Genomic DNA, 26983 nt, shown 5'->3' on the forward strand with positions numbered 1-26983 from the left:
TTACCGAAAATTCACGTTCAAAATGGTGCATGCTCTACTGAAAACAGTAAGGAGAGAGAGGGAGAGAGAGGACACAAGTCATTATTCAGATTTTAGTGTCATTTAATCAAATAGTAAGAGACAGTAAAATATTAGTCTGAATCACATGCTGATCATTCTCACTGCCAAACTAGGATACACTTAAGTTAACCACAAGAAGCACCGGTGTGTAAACATGACTGTGACCCTTTTAGAACATGGCAAACACGCTAACAGAGTAACTAATGAGTCACTTTCCTCTTCATTCTTTTTTTTTTTTTTTTCTTTCTTCTGAGATATTTTTAGTTATTTACAAGCACAGCACTCACTTAAGAAGACCCATCACGGTTTTACCTCCCCTGAAAAGCGGAATGGGTACTGGGAGCGTACCTAGTGTACTAAATAAGGACAGTTTATCAAGAGGGGAGAGAAATTAGAACATCACTTCCCCAAGCAAGTCTTCTATGGTCTAAAATAGAGATTTGTCTTTTTAAAGCTGGGAAGAGCAAGAGCCAGGGAAGTCTAGGGGGGGCCCCCGGGCAGCAGCATGGGGCCTCTCCCCTGAAGGCGGCGGGCTCCAGAGGCTGGACAGGGCAGTGAGCAGAATTAGCTTACCTAAGGCTAGAAAACCATTCAAAAAAAAAAAAAAAAAGGTGGGAATTCCCTGGCGGTCCAGCAGTTAGGACTCAGTGCTTTCACTGCCGGGCCAGTTTGGGGAACTAAGATCTCACAAGGCCCAAGGCGCAGCCCAAAAAAAAAAAAGGCAAACATTTCTTCCTACCTTCTTTTTAACTGACTGGATTCCAGGTTAATTGTGAAAGATAACCCTTTCCCTGACGGTGAATCCCAGCGTTCCAAACCAATGTGCCCCACTGCCCAGAGGAGAATCCCTTCAGCGAGGCCCACATGGGGCAGGGCAGGCTGACCACTGCTGACCTGGGGGGCTCTGGGAGGATGCTGGGGACACTGCCTGCCCCACCCCACCCCCAGCAGCTGAGTACCCTGGAGAGGAGCTCACACACTTGGGCTTGGAAGCGGGGAGGAAGGCTGTGAGCCGGCAGGAGGGCAGAACCACCACACTGTTCGGAGAAGCGCTACAGGGCAGGCCTGTGTATCCTAAAGATAGAAACTGCTTTGTGTTTGTGTAGTTTTGAGAAAAAGAGGCAGCTCTTAGGGCCAGAGTCATTGATTTTGAGCCTAGAATGGGTTTCAGACTTTGACCTGGCTAGATAAATTCTGGAAGCTCCAACATTCTAAATGAATTCATCTCTTCTTGTGCCTTACTTATTCCTTTTCTTTGTAATTTTTTTTTTTTTTTTACTGAAGTATAGTTGATGTAAATATTATATACAATATTATATAATATTATATAAGTTACAGGTGCACAATATAGTGATTCACAATTTTTAAAGGTTATAATCCATTTATAGTTATTATAAAATATTGGCTATATTCCCTGTGTTGTACAATATGTCCTGGTAGCTTATTTTATGCATCATAGTTTGCGCCTTATTGATTCTTAACCCTCCTTCCTGTCATTCAAGTTCTCAGTCACTCTGTGCCCATAAGGCCCTGTTCTCCCTCCTCCAGCTCTCCAGATATGAAACTTCCCTCTCTCTACAGTCTTGCTCACAGGCTGGGTTTCTACAAAACGCCAGCTCTCTCTTAAAAAGTATCGCTTAAAATGATAAACTTCAAGCAAGAAGGGCTAGAATTCTCTTGCAAGGCATTCATAGCTTATACTTGACAGTAGTTTACTGCTTTTAAAGCCCTGTTGTGTACATTATCTACCTCATAAAGACCAGACATTCTCTTAAAAGACAGCTTCAAAGTACGGAAATTACTTGTCCAAGGCCACCTGGAAAGTGGTGGAGCTACGACCCAAGCCCGGGGTTTCTAACTGTTCTTTTGGAGCTCTTTTCACGCCAGCCAAGCAGAGCGTTTAGCAGCACAGGCCCTGTAGTGCACCTGAGGCAGCAGGTGCTCAGGAGAAATCAAGGAGATGAGCAAAGACAGAACCAAGTTTAAATCCTGGCTCTAGTATCCCCCACTTGTGTGACCTTGGTCAAAGTCCTTTAACGCCACTAGTGCCTCAATTTCTTTGTCTGTAAAATGGAGCTGTAAGTATAATCCCTGCTCATTGGATAGGGAGGTATTCATGAGGATTAAATAAAACAGTAACTATAAATCACTTAGAACAGTGCCTAGCACAGAAGAAGCACTCAAAAGATGTTAAACACAATTATTAACAACAACAGTAATAATTTGGGTCTCCTGCTTACTAAGCTTTCCCCAAATACTCTTCTGCAAATCTTTTGTTTAAACACACACACACACACAATGGCAAGGCAACAGGTCTGTCTCCTCCCAAAGGGAGGGTAGGAGCAAGTATCTGTGTGTAAATTAGGCCCGTCTAAACCACTCAGCTCCATGAATACAGAGTGTAAACACTAGTTGGTGACACTGACCATGATGTAAGTCAAGATAAAGTATTTTAAAGTTCTTGAAAGAATGATCTTCTAGAGGCAGGAAACAGAAACTTTAGCAAAAAAAGAAAGTGCTAGGAATGTTCTCACTGAAAAAAAAAAAAAAAAAAAAAGAGTTTTAGAGACTCCCACCCTACCTGATGGAATTGCCAGCACACTTAAGGAAATATTTCTCCCATCAATTTGGTAAGGATTTCAAGAAGAGGCCCACGGCGGGGAAGTGCAGTAAGAAACAGGAGAGGCCCCAGTCCTTACACAAATGCTGGAAAGGGCTCATGAGAGTAAGACCCCTTCGCTTAGAAACATCTGTCACTTCTGCCCCGTCCCGAAAGCAACTGAGCTGAAGACCACCCTCAGCTACCACGAATGTGCTTAAAATTGATACTTTCAGGAAGAAAGGCAATGCTGTCAAACTGAACTTGCCTCAGTTGATCTACTACTGAACAAACTGCCAAAGGGCGGGGTCCACAGTGGGTTTAGAGGATGCTTGATTAGAACTGTGAGATAGTCTCCTCTGACCCCCACGCTTTTGCCTTCTACAGAGGACATAACCCAAACCCAGACACGGAAAGTGACTCACTCAAGGTCTCTCAGTAACTAACAGTGTCCTGAGGGCTTACTGTGTATCAGGCGCTGTTCTAACTCCATGGGCATGGAACTCTCTGGACCTTCGTTAGAAACCCACTAGGCAGGCACTGTTATTATCCTCCTTTACAAATGGGAAACTGATGCCGAAAGCTCAGCCTCTCTGTACACCACTGCCAAATCAAATCTCGGGTTCAGAGTTTCGGGTGAAGTAGAAAAGGACAGCTTTATTACTTTGCCAGGCAAACGGGGACACAGCAGGCTCCTGCCTGGAGAAACTATGTGTCCCCACCCCAGAGGATCTGATGAAGGGTTTGATAACAACAGGTCCAAGGGTGGAGTCTCTGACAAGATTAGGGCGTGTGCAGGACTTTCACTTCCTTAATCTCATCTCAGGTGGTTTCCTGGCTGCTCCTCCCGTGATTAGCAACTCTTCCAATCTGCCCTTTGGAACTCAGGGAAGGTCATGGAGCCTGGAGTCTTGCCTACAAGAAACAGGGGACAAAAGGGCCTCCGTGCCCGGGAGCCCCACAGGGCCTCACTCGGTTTCAAAACCTGAAGCCCACGGAGGTCAAGTATCTTCTCCAAGGTCCTGGAACTAGCAAGTGGTGATCCTCAAGTTCAGGTTCCGCAGCCCAAGGTGTAGTTCCCAAGGGCTCCCAGATCGAGTTGTGTTTGAGATGCTACCTTTAGCAGAAATTCTTTTTCTAAACTAGCCCTTGAAAATGAAGAATTTTCCTTCATTTCTTGAGAAAATTGCATTTTATCATAAAGCTGGAAGACACTATGCTTGACTTAGTTCCCAGATAAACCATAAATGTGGCCTAGAAGTAAAGACATAAATTGGAGTAAATGTGATTCCAGCAATAAGACAGGCAGCATGCAGAGAGGCGGCAACATAGATGAGCCCAATGAGAAGCCTGGCCTCCTGTCCTGGAAGGAAAAGGACCAGTCTAAGCAAGGGCTTCCAAGCCAGAAGTTGCCACCCGTAGGCTGAGAGCCTTGCCCTCACCCAGCAGAGACCCTGAAGGCAGACCAAGTCCAAGCAAATCCACCCATAAGGATTTACTGAGCATCTCGCATGGGTACGGTAGCAGGAGACTATCACCTGTTTGTAGCTCCCTGATGCCTTGTACAGAACAGAAGCTCGAGATGTCACTTTGTTGGTGGACTAGTTTTTTCAGGTGGAGATTCTCTATTTAAGAAGGGGAACTACTGGGAGAAAAAAATTACCACGGGTGGAGCCCAAGGAAAGCACTTGCTTGAACTGTATCTATCATTTTGGAGCTCCTGAGAGGTGCTGGCAATGTGAGGCCACCTCAGCTGGGGCCTTGTCTGCCTGCTCATCTCTGTGAGCCAGCGCTTAGCACAGTGCTGGGCACACAGCAGCTCTCAATAAATGCATCTCCAGTAGCTGAATGAATAAACTCACCGTGGGTGGCTCGCTTTGGGCCTGAAATGCTAGGTTGATAGGCAAATACTAGCTATTATTTTTATGAGACGCGTTACAATAAGTAACCAGCAGAGGTCAGAGTACAGTCTCTGGGGCTGAATCAATCATTTCATCAATAAAACATTAAAGGACATAAAGGAAAAGAGGGAGCCAATACTTGCTGGGAAGCTCCCATTTCTGCCAGGCATCGTGCCTGTGGCCTCACATATGTTTCCCTCTGAATCTTTACAACTCCCCTTCAGGATAGGGGGCTATCCACCCAACTGCTCCCTCTTGCCTCAGATGAAGTTTTTTCCAACCTTGAGTCTAATTACAAAAGATTCCTCTTTTTCTTCTTGTTCTAAAAGTTACCTCATCTCATGCAAACCTGCTACTGTATGAGAATCCTCCCACTGAGAACTCAGGTCAATTAGAGGATTCATCAAAAATAATCCATATAGACTGAATTCTCCAAGGCGTTTAAAAATGAGCACTGGCAGGTAACTTCCCACCTCCAATGCACCCAGCAAGGTGCTCTGAGCTACCGGAGAGACACCTCATTTGTTAAAGGAGGCTTCATGGATTCTCACTATTAATTCTCTCCAGTTTCCTTACTATGTCTAAGTGGTGTGAAATTAATATCCTATCTTCTAGAAAATGCCTCAGCATGATCTGGGGAGTGGCTCCCCCGAAATTTCTGATCGGCCTATACAGGTCACCTCTACAAAAGGCAGAGAAGTCTATTTTCTATGTTGATCAATATTTGGAAGCTTTCTTGTAAAATCTGCTGACAAAGTCAGACAGGAAATAGAATACTATCCCCCATCAGGCAGGTACTTTGCTATTAAAATAGGCCCTGGGCCCAGAACACTCGACAGCAAACTACCAGTGACCAGGCTCGGCCAGCAAGGAGAGGCACCCACCAGACAGACGCGAGGCCTTCAAACCAGTCCCCTTACATCTGACTGTTGTTTTGGGGGGTTTTTTTGGAAGGTCAGTTGGAAGCATTTGAGAGCTGTTGGGTAATGCTCTTGGTAGCTCCTGGGCACCACTTTAAGCCTTAATGAATATGGTGTCATCAACTCATAAATCAACCCCAGCCCATGACTCTCCCTCCAGACAGCTGCAGCAGCTCTTCCAAGCACAGCCAGCCGAAAAGTTCTGAGTGGCAGAACCGACTTCGCTGACATCCAGAACATCTGGTTCAGTTAAGAAGTGAAAGGAGATACTGGTGCCCCAGTGTGTTTTTATGAGGCTTGCAAAATGGTTAGGAGAGAGATATTAGTTCAAAAAAAAAGAAGAAAGATAGCATTATGAGGCCACTCCACAGAATTAGAGATAATTTTTATAAGTATTCCCTGAAATAAACTCTTTTTACATTTTTCAAACAAAACTCCCAGTATCTATCTGATTTAAGTCACAAAGGCAAAACAAAGGCTAGCTAGCCACAGAAAAATATTCAGGTGATGAAATGCAGAGCAGAATAAAGCACAAATAGTTATCAGGAAATCAGAAGCTCGGTGGGTAGTTCACTCCCATACCCAGGCATTTCACCAGCTGTGCTCTGTGACAAAGCCGACACTGTGGCTGGGCTCCCTGAGGAGAGAGCCCTGGCAGGACCGGGCCCCTGGGCAGCAGCGCGATTGTTTTGTTCAGCTGAGCGCGTACCCAGACAGGCTGTGATCTGAGGAGCCTGCGTGAGGGAGGTTTTTCAGCAGAGAGCGAGCTGGAGGTGGGGGCGGTGAGCAGCCCTGAAGCCGACCATCCCGCTCCCTGTGAAATCCGACTTTAGAGACCTGGACCCTCGTCTCTCCCAAGTGACACTGCTAATCTGCACTCCCACCGGTTTCTCTGGAGGAGGCTGGTCCCCTCTGACCCCTGAAATGTTTGGGCCAAGGTGAGAAGAGAAAGCCCCACCCTTCTCCCCGGCTGGTGCAGAAGGGGAGGAAGGCAGGTTACTCTGCCTCCTCACTAACCTGCTGTGGAGGGTGGAGTCGGCGATGACGGGGATGTGAGAGGTGAGCTGGCCCCAGATCCTGCTGAGAGAAAACACAGAGAAACCCTCATGGGGACCAAAGGAAGACATCTGGAGCTTGGCCGGAGCCGGCACCCACCACTGTCTGAGAATCTGCCCTTGGCTGAGTGTGTGAGCCTTGTGGGAAAAAGCGAGGTGGGGCAGAGAATTCAGGGACGGGACCCCTGACCACAGGCGTCCAGCCAGCTTCCTTCCCCAGGCCTTGTTGCCTCCCACTGCTCCCCACAGCCTGCCTGGTTTGAAACCAACTTTGTGCAATCCAATGGCTTATGCAACTGGCTGCAGTGTCTCTTCCTGACCCAACCCCTGTCCTCGGGTAATGAAGGACAAATGACAGTGCCACAGCAGTAGAGGTGACAGAGAGGTGCAGAGCAATCTGGTGGAGGCCTCTCCAAAAGAAGCGAGAGTTCCCCACAACATCCACCCAGGAATACTCTCTGTGGAAGTTCCATTTTACCAGCAGGCATATTCAATTGATTAGGATCAGCCTACTCAGTGTGTGGATTTCCCAGGCCTTTTCTTACCTGAAATTCAGTAGATACCATTATTTACATTAAAATAATGTGCATATTCCCATACGTTGCACGCTTTTTCTGGACCTAGTAACCTTTTTATATTTCAAATATTGCCAAATTCCCAGTGTCTCCTCCATTGCTCAGAAATCCCCAGAATACAACCTCCTGGCTTGACATGGAAGTAGCCCAATGAGCAGACGGAAGCTCCCACATAAGCCCCCTCCCCCACATGGCGGTCCTATCAAGGGGTTACCAAAGTTCCTGGGGGGCTGAGGCCATGCCCCTGAGAAGCCACTAGCTGTCCTGGGGCAGCCTCCCACCACCTCACGCACACCCACAGGACGTGGGGGGCACAGCACGGACACTGAGCACGAGGAGAATGTCCTAATGAAACCACACCTCCCTCCAGCTGAATACCCTTCCACTATCTGCAATCTCCTCTCGCCTCCCGGTAAAGGGGAGAGGCGTTTCACTGAAAAAGATGGTGAAAGTCAACCCATCCTGATATCATACTGCTGGTAGTGCTAACACAGATTTGAAGGGGGAGAAGGTTTGAATTTGTGATTCCAGTGGGGTCTGGAGATGATCTATACATTTCCATCAACTGCTACTTTGCTTTCCTAAACTCCTTGAGGTGGTGTCTGGGAGTCCTTGGCGTCCCATCCAGCTGCATCTGGCAAAGAGGCTTGCAGGCAGGCAGGGCCTCAGGAAGGTGGAGTACACCAAGCCAGGCTTTCTCTGCTTTATAAAGAAGTAGATGCTGGACAGAGTGCCTGCCAGGGTGACAGGCTAGTTGGAGACACGAGTCTCAGCCTAGTGATGACAATGACTGGCCCATGTCCATCCCATCAACCATGGAGAAAACAGACCTCCAACTCTGAAATTACCCGCCGGCCACAACAGCCTCCAGCCCCTTCTCCTTTCCCAGCCTCCATCCCTAAGGAGCCTGCCTTGGTCCTCACAGGGACCTTCAGGGCCTGGAGCCTCCCCTCCTCTTCCCTCCTAGCTCTTCCCTCCAGAGCCCGTCTCTGGCTTGGCTCTCCAAGCAGTGGTGCTGGCATGATTCCCACCCTCCCTCTGGAGTCTATGATCTTCTTCCATCCCAACTCTTCCAATTTCAGCTCTACCCACACTGCCTGCATTCTCTGGCTATGGCTAGACCAGCCTTCAGGTCTTGCGAACCCCTCACTTCTTCTTCTCTTGCCCCTGGCAGATGTCTTCCTCACTGACTTCCCTGAGAAGACCTGAGAAGGCATGAGCTGTGAACACCCTCCATTTCCTCCCTTCCTTCCACTTTTAAACACCTCTAACTCTTCACCTACCCCTCCTGGCTCCTGACACCAGGAAGGGAGGGATGGGTTTCCTCCAAGAGACTGACAGCTGGGCTCTTGATGCTAACCCTTTGACCCCCAGCCCCCTCACTCCCCCCAACAATCACTCTCTCTTTTGCATCTTCAACTTCTCCGTCTCTACTTGGTCCTTATCCTGCCTGGAAGTATATGCAGCTATCCCTCACCCTAAAAAAACCCTCCCCTTCCTTTGGCCCTCCAGGGCTAAACCAAAGCTGCCCCTGTTAGGATGAAACCTTCCCTTCTCTGTGTGGAACTCTACTTCACAGACCATAAGGCAGAAGAACTAGAAGGTCCCAAGGGATCACTTGATCTGATTTCCAAAGATGGGGACATTAAGGCCCAAAGCCAGCAGGGCTGGGCAAGGGGCATCCAGGAGTGACAGCAAGGATGGCCAACTCATGACACTGCACTCTGTGCCATCTTGGCCCTTCTGGAATGTTGCTTTTTGCGATCCCCACACACTATAGAGGTCTTTCCTTGATGCAGGAGGGCATATCCTTCTGCCACGTGGGGACCAAGCAGAGGGCAGGATTTAGGGCCATTTCAGTTCCTATAGACTCTGCTGATAAACAGGACGCCTTGCATTGTAAGTTGCGTGGGTTCTTCTTCCAGGGCTGATGCTGCCATCAGTGAGGAGGCTGGATACCCAGTGAGCTCTGAGGTGCCTTCTAGCACTTGAGTCCCGTGAGCCTCTGAATGCTGTGGCAATCCTTCCCCGGGGACAGGGTTCTTTTGTTCTCTGCACTGGTCACCACACTGCCCAGGAAAACCCAAGAACCCTTGACTCCTGGTCCTAACCTTTGGGACCTGGGCCCCACTACAACCTCTAACCAGTTACCTGAATTATTGGAGTTGCTGTATTTTGCTGAATGCTCTTCACTATTTTCAACAGCAGATCGTTTTGACTTCTTTAAAAATAAAAAATAGAGGTGGAAAAGCAAAGAATAAACATACCAGAATAAAAACATTTTCCAGGCATAGTTAAACTAGCTACACACAAAGTCATATTTGGCCTCATAACTTAATACAGTGAAGAAGCCACAAGCCAAAACTAAAGGGAGAAATAAAACCAAGAATGCTGAGTTTACTCTCTCCGGCCAGTCATTCCCCGCAATTACATTAAGGCCATAATCAGCCCAGCAAGCCAGGAAACTCTATGGTCCATTTCTCTGCTGCTATTATATGGCTTTTCTTTCAGAAGCTGCAAACCAGTCATCTGGAAATGGTTTTAGCTTTCATGGAGATAAAGCACAGAATCTGTCATTAACTAAATGGGCACCATTAACCTAGAACTTTCTTCACATGTAGTCAGGAATTCGCAAGAAAGAATTCAGAGAGACACCAGACTTACCTTTCGAGCTAAGATCTTCCTCTTTTTTCTTTCTTCTTCGGATCCATGGTGAGACTGAGCTCTCGTCAGTCTTCGATGCTGGTGGATCTTTAAGAGACCACAATTCACCACAACTGTAAGCATATCCTACACTAATGAAAATCTCTAACATGTTCTGCCAAATCAAATCATTTGGATGAAAAATCTTTCCTTGCTCAGCCTGTCTGCCTCCAAGCTTGGGTCTGGATGTCTGGGAGAAGAGTGTGCCAGCAGATGAAGACCTTTCTCTCTCCCCGAGTTCCTTCCTGCCTTTCTCTCTCTTACGGAAAATGAGTGTGGTCCCCAGCACCTTTAGAGCATGGAGCATGTGTGCCCCACCACCGCCCAGTCTGTCCTGATCAAAAAGGATGACCGCTCTTTGTGGAAATGTCTGTTTCCCCCACAGGCTGAGCTCCTTGAGGGTAGGACTGTGAAGTACTCGGCTATCTCGCAGCATTGAACCTGGAGCCTGGTCCAGAGCAAGTATGCAAGAACTGTTTATGGAATGAACACTCAGTTACAAGTAAATCACTGTGATCACCACAGCAGAGGATGGGGACACTAAAAGATCAAAAAGCAATGAGGAACTATTAGCAATTTACCTGTTTCTGTTCTTCAATTAGCCTCTTTTCTATACATTCTTTGGCAATTCTCAATGCCTCTTTTAACTTTGTGGGGATCTGAAAGAAGAGAAAGTACATAATCTATTGAGTAAAATACCTGGAGAGTCTCTCAAGTCCCAGTTTGAATGAAAAACAGTTGCTAGTCAAGGAAGAGGACACCTGGAATGAAATCAGTTACAAGCTGTCCACTTGACTCCTATCCTGGCCACTTTTGATATCCCCAAACACACTCACCTCATGAGCATGCTTTAGCAATAAATATATAAAACTAACACATAAATAAGCATGATGTATGTTTCAAGTATTTAAAGTTATTCTCAAGGAACCGCAAATTGCCAAAATAATCCTGAAAAAGAAGATGGAAACTGGAGGCCTCACGCTCCCTGATTTCAAAATGTATTACAAAGCTACAGAAAACAGTGTGATACTGGCAATAAGGACAGATACACAGACCAATGGAACAAACAGAGAGCCCAGAAATTAACCCTCATGCCAAAAGCACACAGTGGGAAAAGGACAGTTTCTTCAATAAATGGTGCTGGTAAAACTGGATATCTACATGCAAAAGAATGAAACTGGACCCCTACCTTACACTGTATGCAAAAATTAACTCAAAATTGGATTAAAGACCTAAACCTAAGACCTAAAAACATAAAACTCCTAGAGGAAAACACAGGGAGAAAGCTTTGTGATAATGGATTTGGCAATAATTTCTTGGACAGGACACCGAACACCGAAAGCACAGGCAACAAAAGCCAAAATAGACAAATGGGACTGCATCAAGCTTAAAACTTCTGAACATCAAAGGAAACAATCAACAGAGTGAAAAGGCAACCTACAGAATAGGAGAAAATAATTGGAAATCATACATCTGATAAGGGGTTAATATCCAGAATATATAAAGAACTCCTACAACTCAAAAACAAAAACATAAGTAATCAATTATAAAATGGACTTGTCACCAAAAATGGATTATGCCACAATAAACCTGAAAAAAAAAATAAAGAGCAGAAAATCAAAGGAAAAAAATGGCAAAGGACCTAAACAGACACTTCTCCAATGAAGATACACAAATGGCCAACAAGCATATGGAAAGATGATCAACATCTCCAATCATGAAGAGTAATGCAAACCAAAACCACAATGAGATATCACCTCACATATTAGGATGGTAACTATCAAAAAAACGGAAAATAACAAATGTTGGTGAGGATGGAAAAAACTGGAACACTTGTACACTAATGGCGGGAATGTAAAATGGCACAGCAGCTATGGAAAATAGTATAGAAGGTCCTCAAAAAAATCTAAAAATAGAATTACCATATGATCCAGCAATCCTACTTCTGGGTATATATCCAAAAGAATTGAAAGCAGGATATCAAAGCATACCCCACGTTCACTGAAGCATTATTCACAATAGCCAAGGGATGGAAGAAACCCAAATGTCCATCGATAGATGAAGGGATAAATAAAATGTGGTATATACACACAGGGGAATATTATTCAGCCTTAAAAAGGAAAGAAATACTGTCACATGCTTATAACATGGATGAACCTTGAGGACATTATACTGGGTGAGATAAGCCTGTCACAAAAGGACAAATCCTGTATGATTCCACTTATATGAGATATCTAAAAGGTAAAATGTGTTTGCCAAAGGGCTGGGGGTGGAAAAATTGGGAGTTGTACTTAAGATGGTTCTCGAGTTTTGGTTTGCAAGATGAAAAAGTTCCAGAGATCTGTTACACGACAATGTGAATACACTTCACACCACTGAGCTGTACACTTAAAAATGGCTAAGAGGATACATTTTACATGATGTTTTTATCATAATTACAAACAAAAAAATATACAAAGCTTACTGGAACACACACACACAAATTCAAGTAATTATAATATTTTATAACTTCAGAGTGATTTTCTCTGTGAAAGACTTATTTCCTCCCTCCCTCCCTCCCTCCCTTCCTTCCTTTCTTTCTTTCTTAAGACTTATTTTCTGAATTTCACAAGATTAAGTTTTTTCCTACTGGAAGATGCTATTAACAAAAGCTTAGTGTGGTTCTGAGCTTGTCATTTCTTAATTTACTAGTTTTTCAAACCATGAGGAGTTCAGGCCTAGAAAACAGACACCCAGACCATGTTCAACTTTTTGTCTCTATTATTCTTTTAAAAATTTAAGTTTAGGGCTTCCCTGGTGGCGCAGTGGTTGAGAATCTGCCTGCTAATGCAGGGCACACGGGTTCGAGCCCTGGTCTGGGGGGATCCCACATGCCGCGGTGCAACTGGGCCCGTGAGCCACAATTACTGAGCCTGCGCGTCTGGAGCCTGTGCTCCGCAACAAGAGAGGCTGCGATAGTGAGAGGCCCGCGCACCGCGATGAAGAGTGGCCCCCACCTGCCGCAACTAGAGAAAGCCCTCGCAAAGAAACGAAGACCCAACCCAGTCATAAATAAATTAAAAAAAAAAAAAATTTAAGTTTAGGGGACTTCACTGGTGGTCCAGTGGTTAAGAATCTGCCTTCCAGTGCAGAGGACGCGGGTCCGATCCCTGGTCGGGGAACTACCATCCCACATGCTGCGGGGCAACTACTGAGCCCGTGTGCCTCAACTAGAGAGCCTGCGTGCCACAAACTACAGAGCCCATGCGCTCTGGAACCTGCATGCCACAACTAGAGAGAAGTCTGCACGCCACAACGAAGAGCCTGCATGCCACAACTAAGATCCGACGCGGCCAAAAACAAATAAATAAATAAAATGAATATTAAAAAATTTTTAAGTTTAAAAAAGTTTTGAGTAAGTAATACACAGTGATATGGTTCATAACTCAGAAGGCATAAAAAGGGTATATCCACAGTAAAAAACATCCCACCTAGTCCCCCACCATGGAGGCAACCAACATCACCAGTCTCTTGTGTATCTTTCCAGAAAGAAAACAGACATACAAGAGATTAACGCTGGTTTTTAAGATCACAGTGTCTTTGCTGCAGGCTCTCTGGCTTGGAGGAAGAACAAGGGCTGATGATGACCCTTGGGCTGGACTACTAGGGTTGAGGAGAGCATATTTATTTACAAGGCTGAATGCATTTCCTGAAGAGTTTCAGTAAAGAAGACATGAATTTAAAAGTTTTTTTTTCCTACATCAGATCCAAAGAAGCTATTACTGTCAGAAGTCCTCTAACTGGCAAAACAGGACAGAGGAAAGCTTCTCCCTTGCCTATAAGTCTTCTGACCCCACCTTGTTTGGGGTTTTCTTTCTTTTTTTTCCCCCTAAATGTAATTTCTTCGTAAGAGTTTTACAGGTTTTTGGGGAATAGAGAGAGGAGAAAGAGAAATACCCTTCATCTGACTACCCAAAACAACGCTAACAGTGAGCGCCCAGCCCTGAACTAGGCATTCTCAAGGATCATCTCAGTTGTCCAGTGACAACAGACAAGTTTTACTCACCAATTCTACACAACGAGTAAACGTAGACCCAAAGAATAGGTCCTTGCCCATATATCAGTGGCTCTCAAATGAGGGTGATTTTGCCCCCGTCCCCTCCCTAGGGGACAGCTGGCTGCGTCTGGAGGCAGTTTTCACGGTCACACAGTTGGCGGGTGGAATGGGAGTACTACTTGTATCTAGCGCGTACAGGCCAGGGGTGCTCAACATCCCACAACGCACAGCAGAGCCCCAGCAACAAAGAACAGCTACCTGGCCCAAAGTGTCAAAGGTCATGGCTGAGAAGCCCTGCCTTAGATAAATGGCTGGTATCATGAAAGCAAAGCAAGGCATCAACCTGGTTTGAGGGAGTTCCAAAGCCCCTGCTCTTTTTTTTTTTTTTCCTTTTTTTAAATTGGGGTATAGTTATTTCACAATGTTGGGTTAGTTTCTACTGTACAGCGAAGTGGAGTTCCCTGTGCTATATACAGCAGGTTCTCATTAGTTATCTATCTTATACATATTAGTGTATACATGTCAACCCCAATCTCCCAACTCATGCCACCCCCACTTCCCCCCTTGGTGTCCATATGTTTGTTCCAAAGCCCCTGCTCTTTTCACAACACCGCATAACACCACCACTTCCCAGGATACTTCCTTCCAGTCCTTATTCTAGACAGAGGTATTCTTTTTTACACACTATATTTTATATCCTGTTTTTTTCCCTTAGCCCAAATAATAATCATTTTCCAGGCTACTACAATGTCTTTATAAATTTTACTTTTATTAGATAAAACACATTTAATCCAATACATGTAATTAAATTATTAAGCTATTCCCTCATTATAGGATATTTAGATTATTTGCAATGTTTCTTTATGTAAAATAAAGAAGGCTGCTGGCCATTCCCTTTCCACAAGGATTAAGCTGCAACCCATTGCAATTGCCCTCGGAGGTTCGCCCTGGGGGGAATTCAGGGTGGAGAAAAACAGGAAGCATTCGGTGGTGCTTTGGATATACAGGACCCTAGAGAGTTAAGATGCCTATCTAAGGAAAAATTTCAATGACCCCAGATTCTTGGCATCTTTCATACATAGAAAAACACTAAAATCATTAGCTTGAGATGTCTGTCTTCTGTGATTAGCAGTAATCTTTTTATGCTTGACTACATGTTTTTTTCTAGCAAAAAGTTCATATATATCCTGGCCCCTCCCCTGTCTCTTCATAGTTCCTTAGAGCTATCAGAGAGGCTGTCTCCCGGCTATTGTCCTCAGTAAGGTCCCCAAATAAAAACGCTCTTAAGTGTGCGTTTTTCCAGTCCACACTTATAAATACTGTACCTTCTTTTTTTTGATTAAAAAAGCACGAACTTTCCAAGTACACATTTATGTCACAAACCAAGAAATGATATAATTTGCTTTACCTTAAACTGTGGCTTTTCGGAAGTAGTTAGCAGAACATCACTGAATAATCTGTAAAGAAAAGAAACAAACAAAAATATCTTTCTTAAACCAGGTGCACTCCCAAAACAGGATCAAAGCAGAATGAGACATCTTTCGCCCATCAGGTTCCCCCCAACATCCTCCAGCCCCGGGCCAACCCACCATCTCGTTTATCAAACTCAAAGGAGTTTCCGGGCCACCCAAGGTGACCTCCAGAAACCTGCCACTCCCCACCATCTTGGAGCTCTCCAGGGGGAGTGGGTCAGCCGTGTAGGGGAGGTGATTTCCCCACTGAGGGGTGACAGTCTTCTCATGCTACATAGTGAATTAATTCACATTTTGAAAAGAAATTTGCACATTATTTATTGTATTTATATTATATTGCAAATAATATATGCAGTAGATATTTCTAAACAGAATAATTGGCTTTCCTTTTTTTTTTTTGGCCCAGAGGAGGATAAAATTTATTCTAGAGCTCAATATAAAAAAAACATGAGAGGGACTTCCCTGGTGGCACAGTGGTTAAGAATCCACCTGCCAATGCAGGGGACACGGGTTCAAGCCCTGGTCCGGGAAGATCCCACATGCCGCGGAGCAACTAAGCCGTGCACCACAACTACTGAGCTCGTGGGCAACAACTATTGAAGCCCCCGTGAGTCACAGCTACTGAAGTCCACACGCCTAGAGCCAGTGCTCCCGAACAACAAGAGAAGCCACCACAATGAGAAGCCCGTGCACCGCAACGAAGAGTAGCCCCCGCTCGCCGCAACTAGAGGAAGTCCAAGCGCAGCAACAAAGACCCAACGCAGCCAAAAATAAATTAAAAAATAAATTAATAAAAAAACATGAGAGTAAGTAAAAAAGGAATTGTTCTGATTGGAATCCAACGAGAAAATAATTTTCTTCTAAGAAAAGTAGTGTTTCTCATGCTCTCTTAAAAAGAAACAGCAGCTCTGGGAGAATATCAATTCTCTCTTCAAAAGTGTGTTTTTTGTTTTTTGTTTCTATAAAGGGAGTTATTTATTTTTTTAATAAATTTATTTTATTTATTTATTTTTTGCTGTGTTGGGTCTTCATTGCTGCACGCGGGCTTTCTCTAGTTGTGGCAAGCAGGGGCTACTCTTTGTTGAGGTGCGCAGGCTTCTCACTGCGGTGGCTTGTCTTGTTGCAGAGCACGGGCTCTAGGCTCACGGGCTTCAGTAGTTGCGGCATACGGGCTCAGTAGTTGTGGCTCGCAGGCTCTAGAGTGCAGGCTCAGCAGTTGTGGTGCACGGGCCTAGCTGCTCCGCGGTATGAGGGATCCTCCCGGACCAGGGCTCGAACCCGTGTCCCCTGCATTGGCAGGCGGATTTTCAATCACTGTGCCACCAGGGAGGCCCAAAAGTGTGTTATTAAAAACAATAGCATGAGGAATTCTGAACTGTTTTGGCTAAAACAGGTCAGAGAATTTAAATGGTTGTCTGGGCAGTGCCCAAAAGGCTCTAAGTAAGTCTTCCCTTGAACGGTCCCCCTTTTTAAAAAACAGGAACTACATCACAAGTAGAAGTGACAGGGTTAACTTTTCCCCACAGCACTCCCTGGGCGGCCTGGAGGTGGAGACATAACTCTCCCCTTCAAGGCCGAGAGTCCACTTATTTCCAGACAACACATTTTGAACTGAACAGAGTTCACACCTCTCCAAGTGCTGTCTCAAGGCTGAAGCCCACATGGTAGAAAGACTTAAGTGAAGAAAAATTATCTGGATTCACTTTAGAACTGGAGGACTGGGAGAAAAATGTAAGAGCTTTGGAGCAGGGGGTGCAACTACAAACCCAAGTAAATTAACGTGGATACAAGCTGTTCCCTAACTATAAATGCATATGTTCTAAAAGTGTGTGTGAAAATTGTTTTGTTTCCCTGACTAGATCTATTTTTCCACGTTTACACTGTTATTAATGGTGGCTGGTTCAGGGAGGGAGGCACCAGTGTCAGTCAAACATTAGGAAGTCACATCCACGTGGCGGGGGCTTGGGCTGCTCTGTCCATCACAGCCTCCCCAGGGCCGAGGACAGCGCCGGAGCTGGAGTAGACTTTCCCTAACACAAGGAATCTGAAGTTATCACCGTCTCCTCTGACCTCGGGCTGTATGTACCTCAAGCTGTCCTGCCTTATTTCCCCATACAATTGTTTCCCAAATACATCTGTTTACAGAGCACTGGGTAAGTCGCAAGGCACAGAGTATAAGCTGAATCAATAGTAAGCATAACTAAGATTTAATAAGCTCTGCTTTAGTAACAGGCACTGTACTAGGAATCATCGCAATAAATCCTCCCAACAGCCCTCTGAGGTGGGGGCTCTTATTGTCCCCATTTATAGATGAGGAAACTCAGCTTCCAGAGGTTAGGAAACCTGCCCAAGGTCACCCAGGTAGAAATGGTAAGGCTGGGCCCACCCCCAGGTCTGTCTAACCTCAGACACATGCTTCTTAACCACCCTGCTGCCTTTCCATGAAGGAACAGAAAACATACCTAAAGGAAAGGCCCCAAAGCACTCTGTCACCCACCTCAATTGACTATTCATAACCCTGTTTACAGGAGAATGTCTTCTGAGCTCTACGCCCCAGCACAGTGCCTGGTACACGTCAGACGTTAGATACGTGTTACCCAGTGAGTAAATGAACAAACAAGTGCAGGGGAGGCCAGAGCCACGCTGCCCTCCTCCGAGAGGCCAGACCCTCCCCAGCCAGCGGCTAGTGAAGCAGCCACAGCCGTGGGCCACGCGGTGCACTGAAACAGGGTGGCCCCCCTTCACTACCTCCCAAGCGGGAAGTCCACGTATACGATGCCAACATGGACAGGGAGAGACACACGTGAAGATGACACTGATGTGAAGAGAGAGCAGTCAGGCTATGGTGCAGGGAGGTCACAAGGAAAGGTCAGGACATCATGCGGCAAGTGACCGTCAGCAAGCAGGTCACGGTGACTCTGCGGGGATGCTGTTGAGTCTCTACCAGGACCAGACACTTGGGCTAGTGGTCAACACAGTTAGGAAGGTTACAGCCAAGGTGTGGGATTGACTTACGGCATCTGTAAGAGCCGGGAGACGGTGGGCATGCCATTTTTACAGGCTTCACAAGACAGCGTAGACTCCAACACGGCCACTTGAAATGAACAGATACACATTTTAGTTCCACAGGACATGCTGGCAAATCCACGTGGTGATGAAAAGTTTGACACCGCTTTGCAACAACTGTCTGCGGGCTGATCAGGACAGTGTCAAAACTCTTCACGCACAGACAGATGGCACACGTGCCGGGGAGGCGGATGCTGGCAACACTGACACCACTGACGCCTCAGAAGAAATGGTTCAGGAGCCACATGCTGACGGAAAGCTAAATATACTCCAGAGATAACTGAAGGAGGGATTCTAGATATCATCCACAAATACGTTTGCTCTCTGAAAAGAGAAGTAAACACTACACAGAAGTAAAATTCTGAACCTGAGCGACATTTCTCTGCTTGCCTGCTTTTAGTCAAAACCATCACACGAAATGCCAACTGTTAGTATCGCACCAGCCCACACCTTGGATGATGCAAACAAAAGCAGCCAGATTTTTCTACTTGCAGGTAACTGTTCAGTTTCAGCTGTTCTGTTCAAACTCAACCCAAAGAAGTCTCGGGGCCTGTTCTCTGGAACCACCTCATTTGATGCAAAGCTAACACTGGTGGAGGGTTGCCCCACATGCCTGGAAGGCACGGTGGTCCAAGACCTGCCCTGCCCTCCCCTCCCTCTGCTCTGGCAGTGAGTTCTGAGCTGGCTGAGGAGGGGATGAAAGCGTCCCAGGATGACTCTGCACCAGTCCTCACATCCCTTCTTCTTACAGGTGCCCACCCATCCCCGCACTCGCTTCAGCCCCCTCAGTAATGCTACAAGAGCTCCTGAATCCAAGGTGCCAGGTATCTGCATTCCTGTCTGCCTTTCCTAGCCCTGGGCTTGCCAGGCTCTCCTCTACCACGTGTCTAGCCTGTGGCTGTCCTCGCAGGTCTCTCTCCAGCTTTGGTCTGACTCCTGACACCTGCCTGAGTCCGCAAGACTGGCTGCAAGTTGCCTGCTCCTGGCTCCTGCTTCTATATCAGACTCAGTCTGGCCATACTTCTCTTCACATCCTCTTGCTTCCAAAGTTCTAATGCATGTTATAAAATGTCCCCTGAGGTTTCAGATAGCCTGACAAATAGACAAGCTCTCTGAATTTTCAGGGAAATGCATTTAAGGAAGTCACTCAAATTACTTTTATACGAGTAAGACTTTCTGGCTGTGGAACGTAGCAACTTCCTCTGGGTCTTCCCTGGACTCTGGAAAGAGGGTGAGTAGCTCTGCACATTACGAGGGCCCAGAAGGCCCCTCCACACCCCATACTGACCCACAGCCATAGACGGTGCAGGAGGGAAGGAGTCTACAGGCACTGAGTCTGGCGGTCGTCCGTAAGTCATTTCATACAGTAAGTGGCCAAAGCAGTGGACGTCCACACTCTCCAATGTCTGCAGAAGAAAAGAGAGCAGCGGCATATTTGGCCTTTGCTTTGGCTTCGTGAATCCCAAGCCTCCTGCCCTGGGCTTCCACTAAGAAACATGGCCCAGGGGCAACCCCACTCACAACTGGTAGTGATGACCCAATTCCAAAGCCTTTTGTAAAAGCTCACAAAGCATTGCTCTGACCAAAGGTCTTGGTCCTACCCTCCATGGTATTCCAGTCACTGGTTCTATGCCCTCCTTGTCCCAGCTACCACCTCAACTAGCCTCTCGGAGATACAGCAGTGCTGTGGGAGAACAGCGCCAACAGGCATGCCTACCCCAACTGTACCTGTCACTGTTTTGTGCATATTTCTTACAGTGGCAGATCATGCATCCTGCCATGGGGATAATTTATACCTAAAAATAAACCTGCTGTTTCATGACTTTCAGCAACTTACATTGATTTTCCTGAATTGTGAGAAATAAGATCGGTAGAAGGAAGGAAGGCCCAACAAAGAATTCTCAAGGTCCAGCAGCCGGCAAGTGTCCCCTTCCAGCATCACGTTGGAAGCATGAAGATGCCCATAAGGGAATCCCTTGTCATGGAGAAACTTCAGTACCTATTAAAAAATAGGTAGAGGTCACATTCCCCCCCGCAACTCGTTCAGATACAAGACAGGTTAAACTTTGCTTTTTCAGTCAATATATTTTGAAACAAAACCAAACCGGTCACTAGGGAGATTCCTAGAAAAAAACTGAACAAGATAGCTGAGTTATCTTGGCACCAAGATAAAGATCAACCGAAAATAACACAAAAGTTGGTACTCACACAATAAAGTTCTTAAATCAGACACTAACTTAGGAATTTCCAATAGCTAAGCTTTTGGAACTGTGTTGATCTAAATTACTGCCTTAGTCTCAAATATTTGCTTTTTGGGATAAAATATGACAATGCCACCAGTTTATAAGCCATCAGACAACTTAAACTACTTTGGATATTGCCTGAGATCTTTCCCAAAAGAGTATGGTGAGGCTGGGTGAAATTCCAACGCAACTCAAACAAAAATTAAATAACTCTTACCTCTAATATTTGCCGCCCATATGTTTTTATTTGCTGGAGTTCAAGGCCTTGAATCTTCTTAGGGTTGCAGTACTTCCTTAGGAATGGGTCTTTTGGTTTTGCCTTTGGAAAGGAACAAAGAGCACATAAGAAGGCAGTAGACTGGTCGAATTCTACACATGGCCTCCCTGAACAAGCAGGACGCTAAGAGGCTGGGGGGCACCAGATGAGTCCAGCTGGCAGGATGTGGGCTTTTAAATACAGCAGTCTGCACAGTTAATAGAAAGAGGCTGACCTGGGTTCCAGCCTTTCTCTAGTCCAGTGAAGACGCCAAAGTCTTGTATACTGTTAGAATTCTTCAGTATTGCTTTTTTTTTTTTAACATACAGAAGTGTTAATTATATTATCATGTTGTATACTACATCTCTAGTACTTATTGATATTACTTACCTTACAGCTGTGAGTTTATACCTTTTGACAGCCTTCTTCCACTTCCCCCTCGCCGCCCCCCTCCCCACCTCTGGGGACCACAAATCTGATCTCTTTTTCTATGAGTCTGTAAAGTTTCTCAGTGTTGTTTTTTTTTTTTAATTTTTTTTACAGCTTTATTGAGATAGTTCAACATTGCTTTGTTAAGTCAAAGTCATAAACTTTACAACTGACCTAAGAGCAGCCTACAATGTAACGGATATAATCATGTAATGTTCAACCTTCCCTCATGTGGAGAAAGGAATGCTCTTTAGCCAAACTGGGTAGTTTCTATTGCTAAGATAAAAATTAATTCCAAATAAAATTAAAATTGAATCCTCAGGGCCTAGCTTCTGGAAGCCTAGGGATCAAGTATGAACAACAGGTTCTTAAGGGACATGAGAACTTCTTTATGACCATGAATTTGCACCACAAGTACCTTGTAGATCAGGTCCTTCAAAGTTCCTTTTTCATTAAACATTCTAATTAGCAATGCTGAGGATTCGTTAGCTGTGGCAAAGGTAACACGATAGATGTAAGGGTGCTGCCAAAACAAAAAAGAAATTCACATTTATCTGCATCAGCATCTACTCTCCTTTTAGATCCAGGATCTGGTTATGCAGAGTCAAGTACCAGCTCGATAGTTTAATTGCACATAAATGCAGAATATTCCCGGAACACACGGCATTTTCAAGTTATTAGATGGTCAAATAGTAATTCATTCCTTAGATGAGAGAAGGAAGGTAAACTATAGTGACAAAAGGAGGTGGATAAATGATGAGCTAAGCTCTCCAAGTGAAGGTGTCTACTTTGGTACAAGTAGTCTCACAGTTCAGACAAAAGTATGGTGCAAGAGAGGGAAAGTCTGCATTTTTGGAACAGTGGTTTTAATATTCTGCCTCCGTAAATTGGTAAGAAATACAGCCAAATCCTAGAACAGCCAAGTGGGAACGAGGATAAATGTGTCTTCACTCACAGCTTTGCCTAACATTCCACACTGCTGTTTAGTGACAAGCCAGGGAGTGTAACAGCCAGGAAACAAGCAACAGCAGCCATCTTTCGGCATTTTGGCCCTTTTCCAGGGCAGCTAGCATGAATCTTCCTGTCCCTCTACTGGAGTGTGCAATGGATGTCGACAAAGTGGGGTGGGGAGTAAGACAAATTATTTAATGACTGAAAGAAAAGTCCTCACATGACCTGGAATTTTGGTTACATGGACAAATTGGCTTCAGGTATTACAGTGTCCGTTAGCTCAAAGGAGTACCATGAGCATTTAAACCCTTGGGAGCTGGGCTGTGCAAGGACTTGATGAGCAGGGATTGAGTGGGTCGGGGGATGGAAGGGTGTGCCCAGGGAAATAGCAAATTGATCATGAAGTTTCTCCTGATTATCACATCAAAGCGATTGCTGCTGATATTTTAATGGCTTTATTAAATATAATTCACATCCCATTATAAAGTGAACTCATTGGTTTTCAGTACACTCAGAGCTGTGCAACTATCATACAATCTAATTTTAGAACATTTTCATCACCTCAAAATGAAACCCAATGAATACAATAAAAATCCTTGAGTCCATATTGATATAAATAGACAAAGAAGAGAGAAGAGGAAGCTCTTCCTTACAGTAGAATGCCAACTAATAAATAGAAGAGGAATGATGGAATTAGAAAATCTCTATGAATGCTAAAACTAGTGGATTTGATAAAGAACAGGCTATTTATATAGTGTCAAAAAAATCTCCTTCAATTACTTATTAATTAATTCTAGCTATTTATCTTATAAAAATAATTAAGGAAGGGTACAAATGTTTAGCCAAAATTGTTCACTATGGCTTTTTTTTTTTAATAAGAGCAAAAAACTAGAAGTGACCCAAATGTCTAATAGATTAGCTGAGTGAACTGAGGTAGAGCCAAGGATAATTCTAATGCAGCCAGTAATAATGATATTATACTATATTTATTAACAATAAAAGATGTTCATAGTATACCATTAACAACAACAAAAAAATCAGGTTTTAAAACAATATCTATATAATTTTTCAAATATAATCATATAAAATTCTAGAAAAGTAACAACTGGACATTTTGGTTCATAATTCTGGTTGGTTGGAATTATGGGCAAGTTTTATTTTATTTTTGCTTATCTGTGTTTTCTGAGTTTCTGTAATTAATATGCACCAGCTTTTTATTTATTTATTTACTTTTGTTTGTTTGTTTGTTTTGGCCACGCCACATGGCATGCAGGATCTTAGTGCCCCCAACCAGGGACTGAACCCATGCCCCCTGCAGCGGAAGTGCAGAGTCTTAACCACTGGACCGCCAGAGAAGTCCTACACTATCTTCTTTTTAAAAAGCACATCCATTAAAAGAAATTTAGAATTGGGTGCTCACAGCCTGTGTGACACAACTAATCAAACTCAAAGACCATAGCATTTGTTTTTTGGCCAGGCATCACACCTCATTAAAAGCCTGGTTTTGCTAGCCTGACAAGACACTCTATCTTCAAGAATGGACTTGCCGGGACTTCCCTCGTGGCGCAGTGGTTAAGAATCCCCCTGCCAATGCAGGGGACACAGGTTTGATGCCTGGTCCAGGAAGATCCCACATGCCACGGAGCAACTAAGCCCGTGCACTACAACTACTGAGCCTGCGCTCTAGAGCCCGTGAGCCGCAACTACTGAAGCCTGCGCACCCTAGAGCCCGCGTGCTGCAACTACTGAGCCCACGTGCCACAATTACTGAAGCCCTCACGCCTAGAGCCCATGCTCCGCAAAGAGAAGCCACCGCAATGAGAAGCCCGCAGACTGCAATGAAGGGCAGACCCCGCTCACCACAACTAGAAAAAGTCTGCGTGCAGCAACGAAGACCCAACACAGCCAAAACAAACAAACAAACAAACAAACTTAAAAAAAAAAAAAAGAATGAACTTGCTAACCCAACTGGACAGGTCAGAGTAATTGTGCTCATTCAAGGGTCCTACATCCTCATGCATAAAACAGATAAAGAACATTAACACTAACTCAATTTTCTGGCCAGGTTACTCTTTTCCTTAAAAATTTCTGCATATATTTTGAAATACACTCATGACATTCTTTCCACTGAAAGCCTTCGATTAGAATCCTTCATCCAGTTTACCTAAAACTGTATCAGTTCTGTTTTCTCAGGCTGGAAACAGCTCTTTCACTGATACAAACGTCCTTACCAAGAACAAGAGGCTCAGAGAAGTGGCTGCTTTCCTATTCTGGTATTGGCTTAAAACACAAAAACTACATTTACATTACCACATGTGTCATGGATTGTCTAGAGGTCATGAATGTCATTTAAACGGCCTCTGATCTATGGGAGTAGCCCTGAGCGCTCTCAGTCTGAAATGAAATCCACTGTACCTCTCCATTCTCAGGCCTAGAGACTATTTCCAGCTCTTCTGTCCATGGTCACTCATGAGAAAACACTGTGACTCTCTCATCAGCACCAAGAATAATAGAAGGACTTGTACTCACCAAACAGGACGGCAGAAGTTTGATTAGACACTGAAAATCTTTATCTGACAGATACTTGTCAGGACCAAGGTCAGCCTGCAAACATGGGAAGAAATATCAGGGTGCTGTCTTGGTCATCAAAAGAAAAACTCCTTATAAGTCTTTCCTTTTTCCTTTTTTTCATGTTTCTTTCTTTTTTTTTTTGGCAGCGCCCCATGGCTTGCGGGATCTTAGTTGCCCGACCAGGGATTGAGCCTGTACCCCCTGCAATGGAAGCGTGGGAGTCCTAACCACTGGACCGCCAGGGAATTCGCGAGTCTTTCTCTTTTTTTAATCTGTCCAAATATATAACTGTAAACCAAAGATGAAAACCACATTAATTCTTGCTGTCTCACGGCCTTTCTGGAGAGATAGCATATAAACATACAAATACTAGGACTTAACTGTAATCTTACCTAATTCCATTTATCAAGTGTATCACTAGAACTCTCAAAGTGATAGATAAAACAAAGTATTACCCAAGTATTTTCTTTAAAACAAACTGCCAAACTGTCAACCCTAAAGAGGTTCCAGAGAACTATTTTAAACTGTTTGCATTTTTTTCCAAATGCTTACTAGTTGATCAAATATAATCACATCGATACTACCAAATGCATAAAAAAGTGACTTAAATGACTCTCCTTTGATGTGTGACTAAGGAGGCCTTTACATCACTCAGGAGCACAATACAATTTTGTAATTCTCTTGTCAATATCTGCTTTCATAAACCCATCTGAAGTCCTTGAAATGAGCCTGAAGTAAAAAAAACTAGCTTACCCAGCTTAACACTAGCCGTTCCTTTGGCTGATTTTTAATCTTCATCAAGAAATATTTCTTCCTTATCCTCCAACCTGTCATAAAAGCAGAGATGTGTTTATAGCTACATGATTTTACACCAACTGGTATGTTTTGGTGACCAAGTAATTAATAAAAATTAATTTTGGAAATATTATTCATAGCTATATAGGCACCATTAAACAACTATTTGGTAATACTGACATGGTAAAAGCTGAACTAAAAAAAAAAAAGGCAAAGAAATTACTCTACTCATGGAAAAGGGAAAACAGCACTTCAGTTTAGATTTAGTGAAAAAGATAAAACAAGAATGAATGATGGTTCTGAAACTATTAGTTACTACCATCCAAATCTTCAGATGGAGCTTTAACCAAGATTCATTAAGTAATAAAACTTAAGGACTGCATCCTCAAACAGTACGGAGGCAAAAAGAAAAACAAATCACCTGCATTTCTTATGCATTTCACCTGCATAAAAACTTCCTTGGGATACTTATAAGAAAGCATGACAAAGAACCCAGTTCTCTGATCTTTCTTAACGGAATGGGCATGCCAGTTTCTCACCTATGTCTTTCAATGGTTCCACCACCTCCCACTTTGGTTCTGATCGGAAGAACATGGAAACCTGTTGTAAGGCAATCTCTGCAAAGATATTTTAGAAACTCATTAGTCAAACATTATCAGGAAACTGCCATACACTTAAGATATTATTCTTGCAAATGAAATTCTTATGGTCTATGACCTTCTTGAAAAACTTAATTATAAAAAAATGAACACAGACTAAATAAAATGTGGGATTCTAAACTGGATCTTGGAATAGAATAAGATCATTAATGGAAAAGCTAGTGAAATCTGAATAAAACTATAGTTAATAGTAATGTACCAATGCTAATTCCTTAGTTTTGACAAATGTACCATGCTTACAAAAGATGTTAACATTAGGGCAAAATGGGTGAGGGGTATATGGAAACTCTGTACTATCATTGCCATTTTTTCTGTAAATCTAAAATTATTCCAAAATAAAAAGTTTATTAAAGAAAAGAAAGTAATTACTAATGGAATAATTACTTAAACTGGAAGATCTAAAATATGCAAACTAGTTGGCTTAACCCAAGAATTCAATATATGCACCAGACAACAACCCGAGCACAAAACTCAAAGCGTATGGTAAGCTCAGCTTGGAATAGCATTAAATGTTGCTCCAAGTGATATTTATCCCACCTTCATTCCTCATGAAATTATAGCTTTCACCAACAAAGAAGCGATTAGCCTTAAATATATACATACTGGAAATAAAAGCCAGTGTTTTAGAAAAACATCCATGTACAGCAACAATATGGTTCTATGGTGGGAAATTACCGTATGCCTGCTTACTG

At 44.1% G+C, this 26983-nt stretch overlaps 1 protein-coding gene across 10 annotated transcripts in view; it reads right to left on the reverse strand.

Annotated features, from left to right (window-relative positions):
• PXK (PX domain containing serine/threonine kinase like) overlaps positions 1-26983 on the reverse strand; it is a 74829-nt gene that overhangs the window by 5705 nt on the left and 42141 nt on the right. For 3 of the 10 annotated variants that reach the window (XM_082344794.1, XM_082344785.1, XM_082344793.1), the window contains 13 exons: positions 26172-26249; positions 25591-25664; positions 24796-24870; positions 21734-21838; positions 20848-20949; positions 20225-20386; positions 19676-19793; positions 18337-18415; positions 15258-15306; positions 10395-10472; positions 9775-9861; positions 9262-9331; positions 6498-6560 (listed from right to left, as the gene is read on the reverse strand). In XM_082344794.1, the coding sequence (XP_082200920.1) occupies positions 6498-6560; positions 9262-9331; positions 9775-9861; positions 10395-10472; positions 15258-15306; positions 18337-18415; positions 19676-19793; positions 20225-20386; positions 20848-20949; positions 21734-21838; positions 24796-24870; positions 25591-25664; positions 26172-26249 (1140 nt within the window). Of the gene's footprint in view, positions 1-4; positions 38-6497; positions 6561-9261; positions 9332-9774; positions 9862-10394; positions 10473-15257; positions 15307-18336; positions 18416-19675; positions 19794-20224; positions 20387-20847; positions 20950-21733; positions 21839-24795; positions 24871-25590; positions 25665-26171; positions 26250-26983 lie in introns of all 10 variants that reach the window. The other 7 variants (XM_082344786.1, XM_082344787.1, XM_082344789.1 and 4 more) reach the window with 6 other exon arrangements.

This window comes from Balaenoptera borealis (genome assembly GCF_965194805.1).
Source record: "Balaenoptera borealis genome assembly, chromosome: 12".
Taxonomy (NCBI): Eukaryota; Metazoa; Chordata; class Mammalia; order Artiodactyla; family Balaenopteridae; genus Balaenoptera; species Balaenoptera borealis.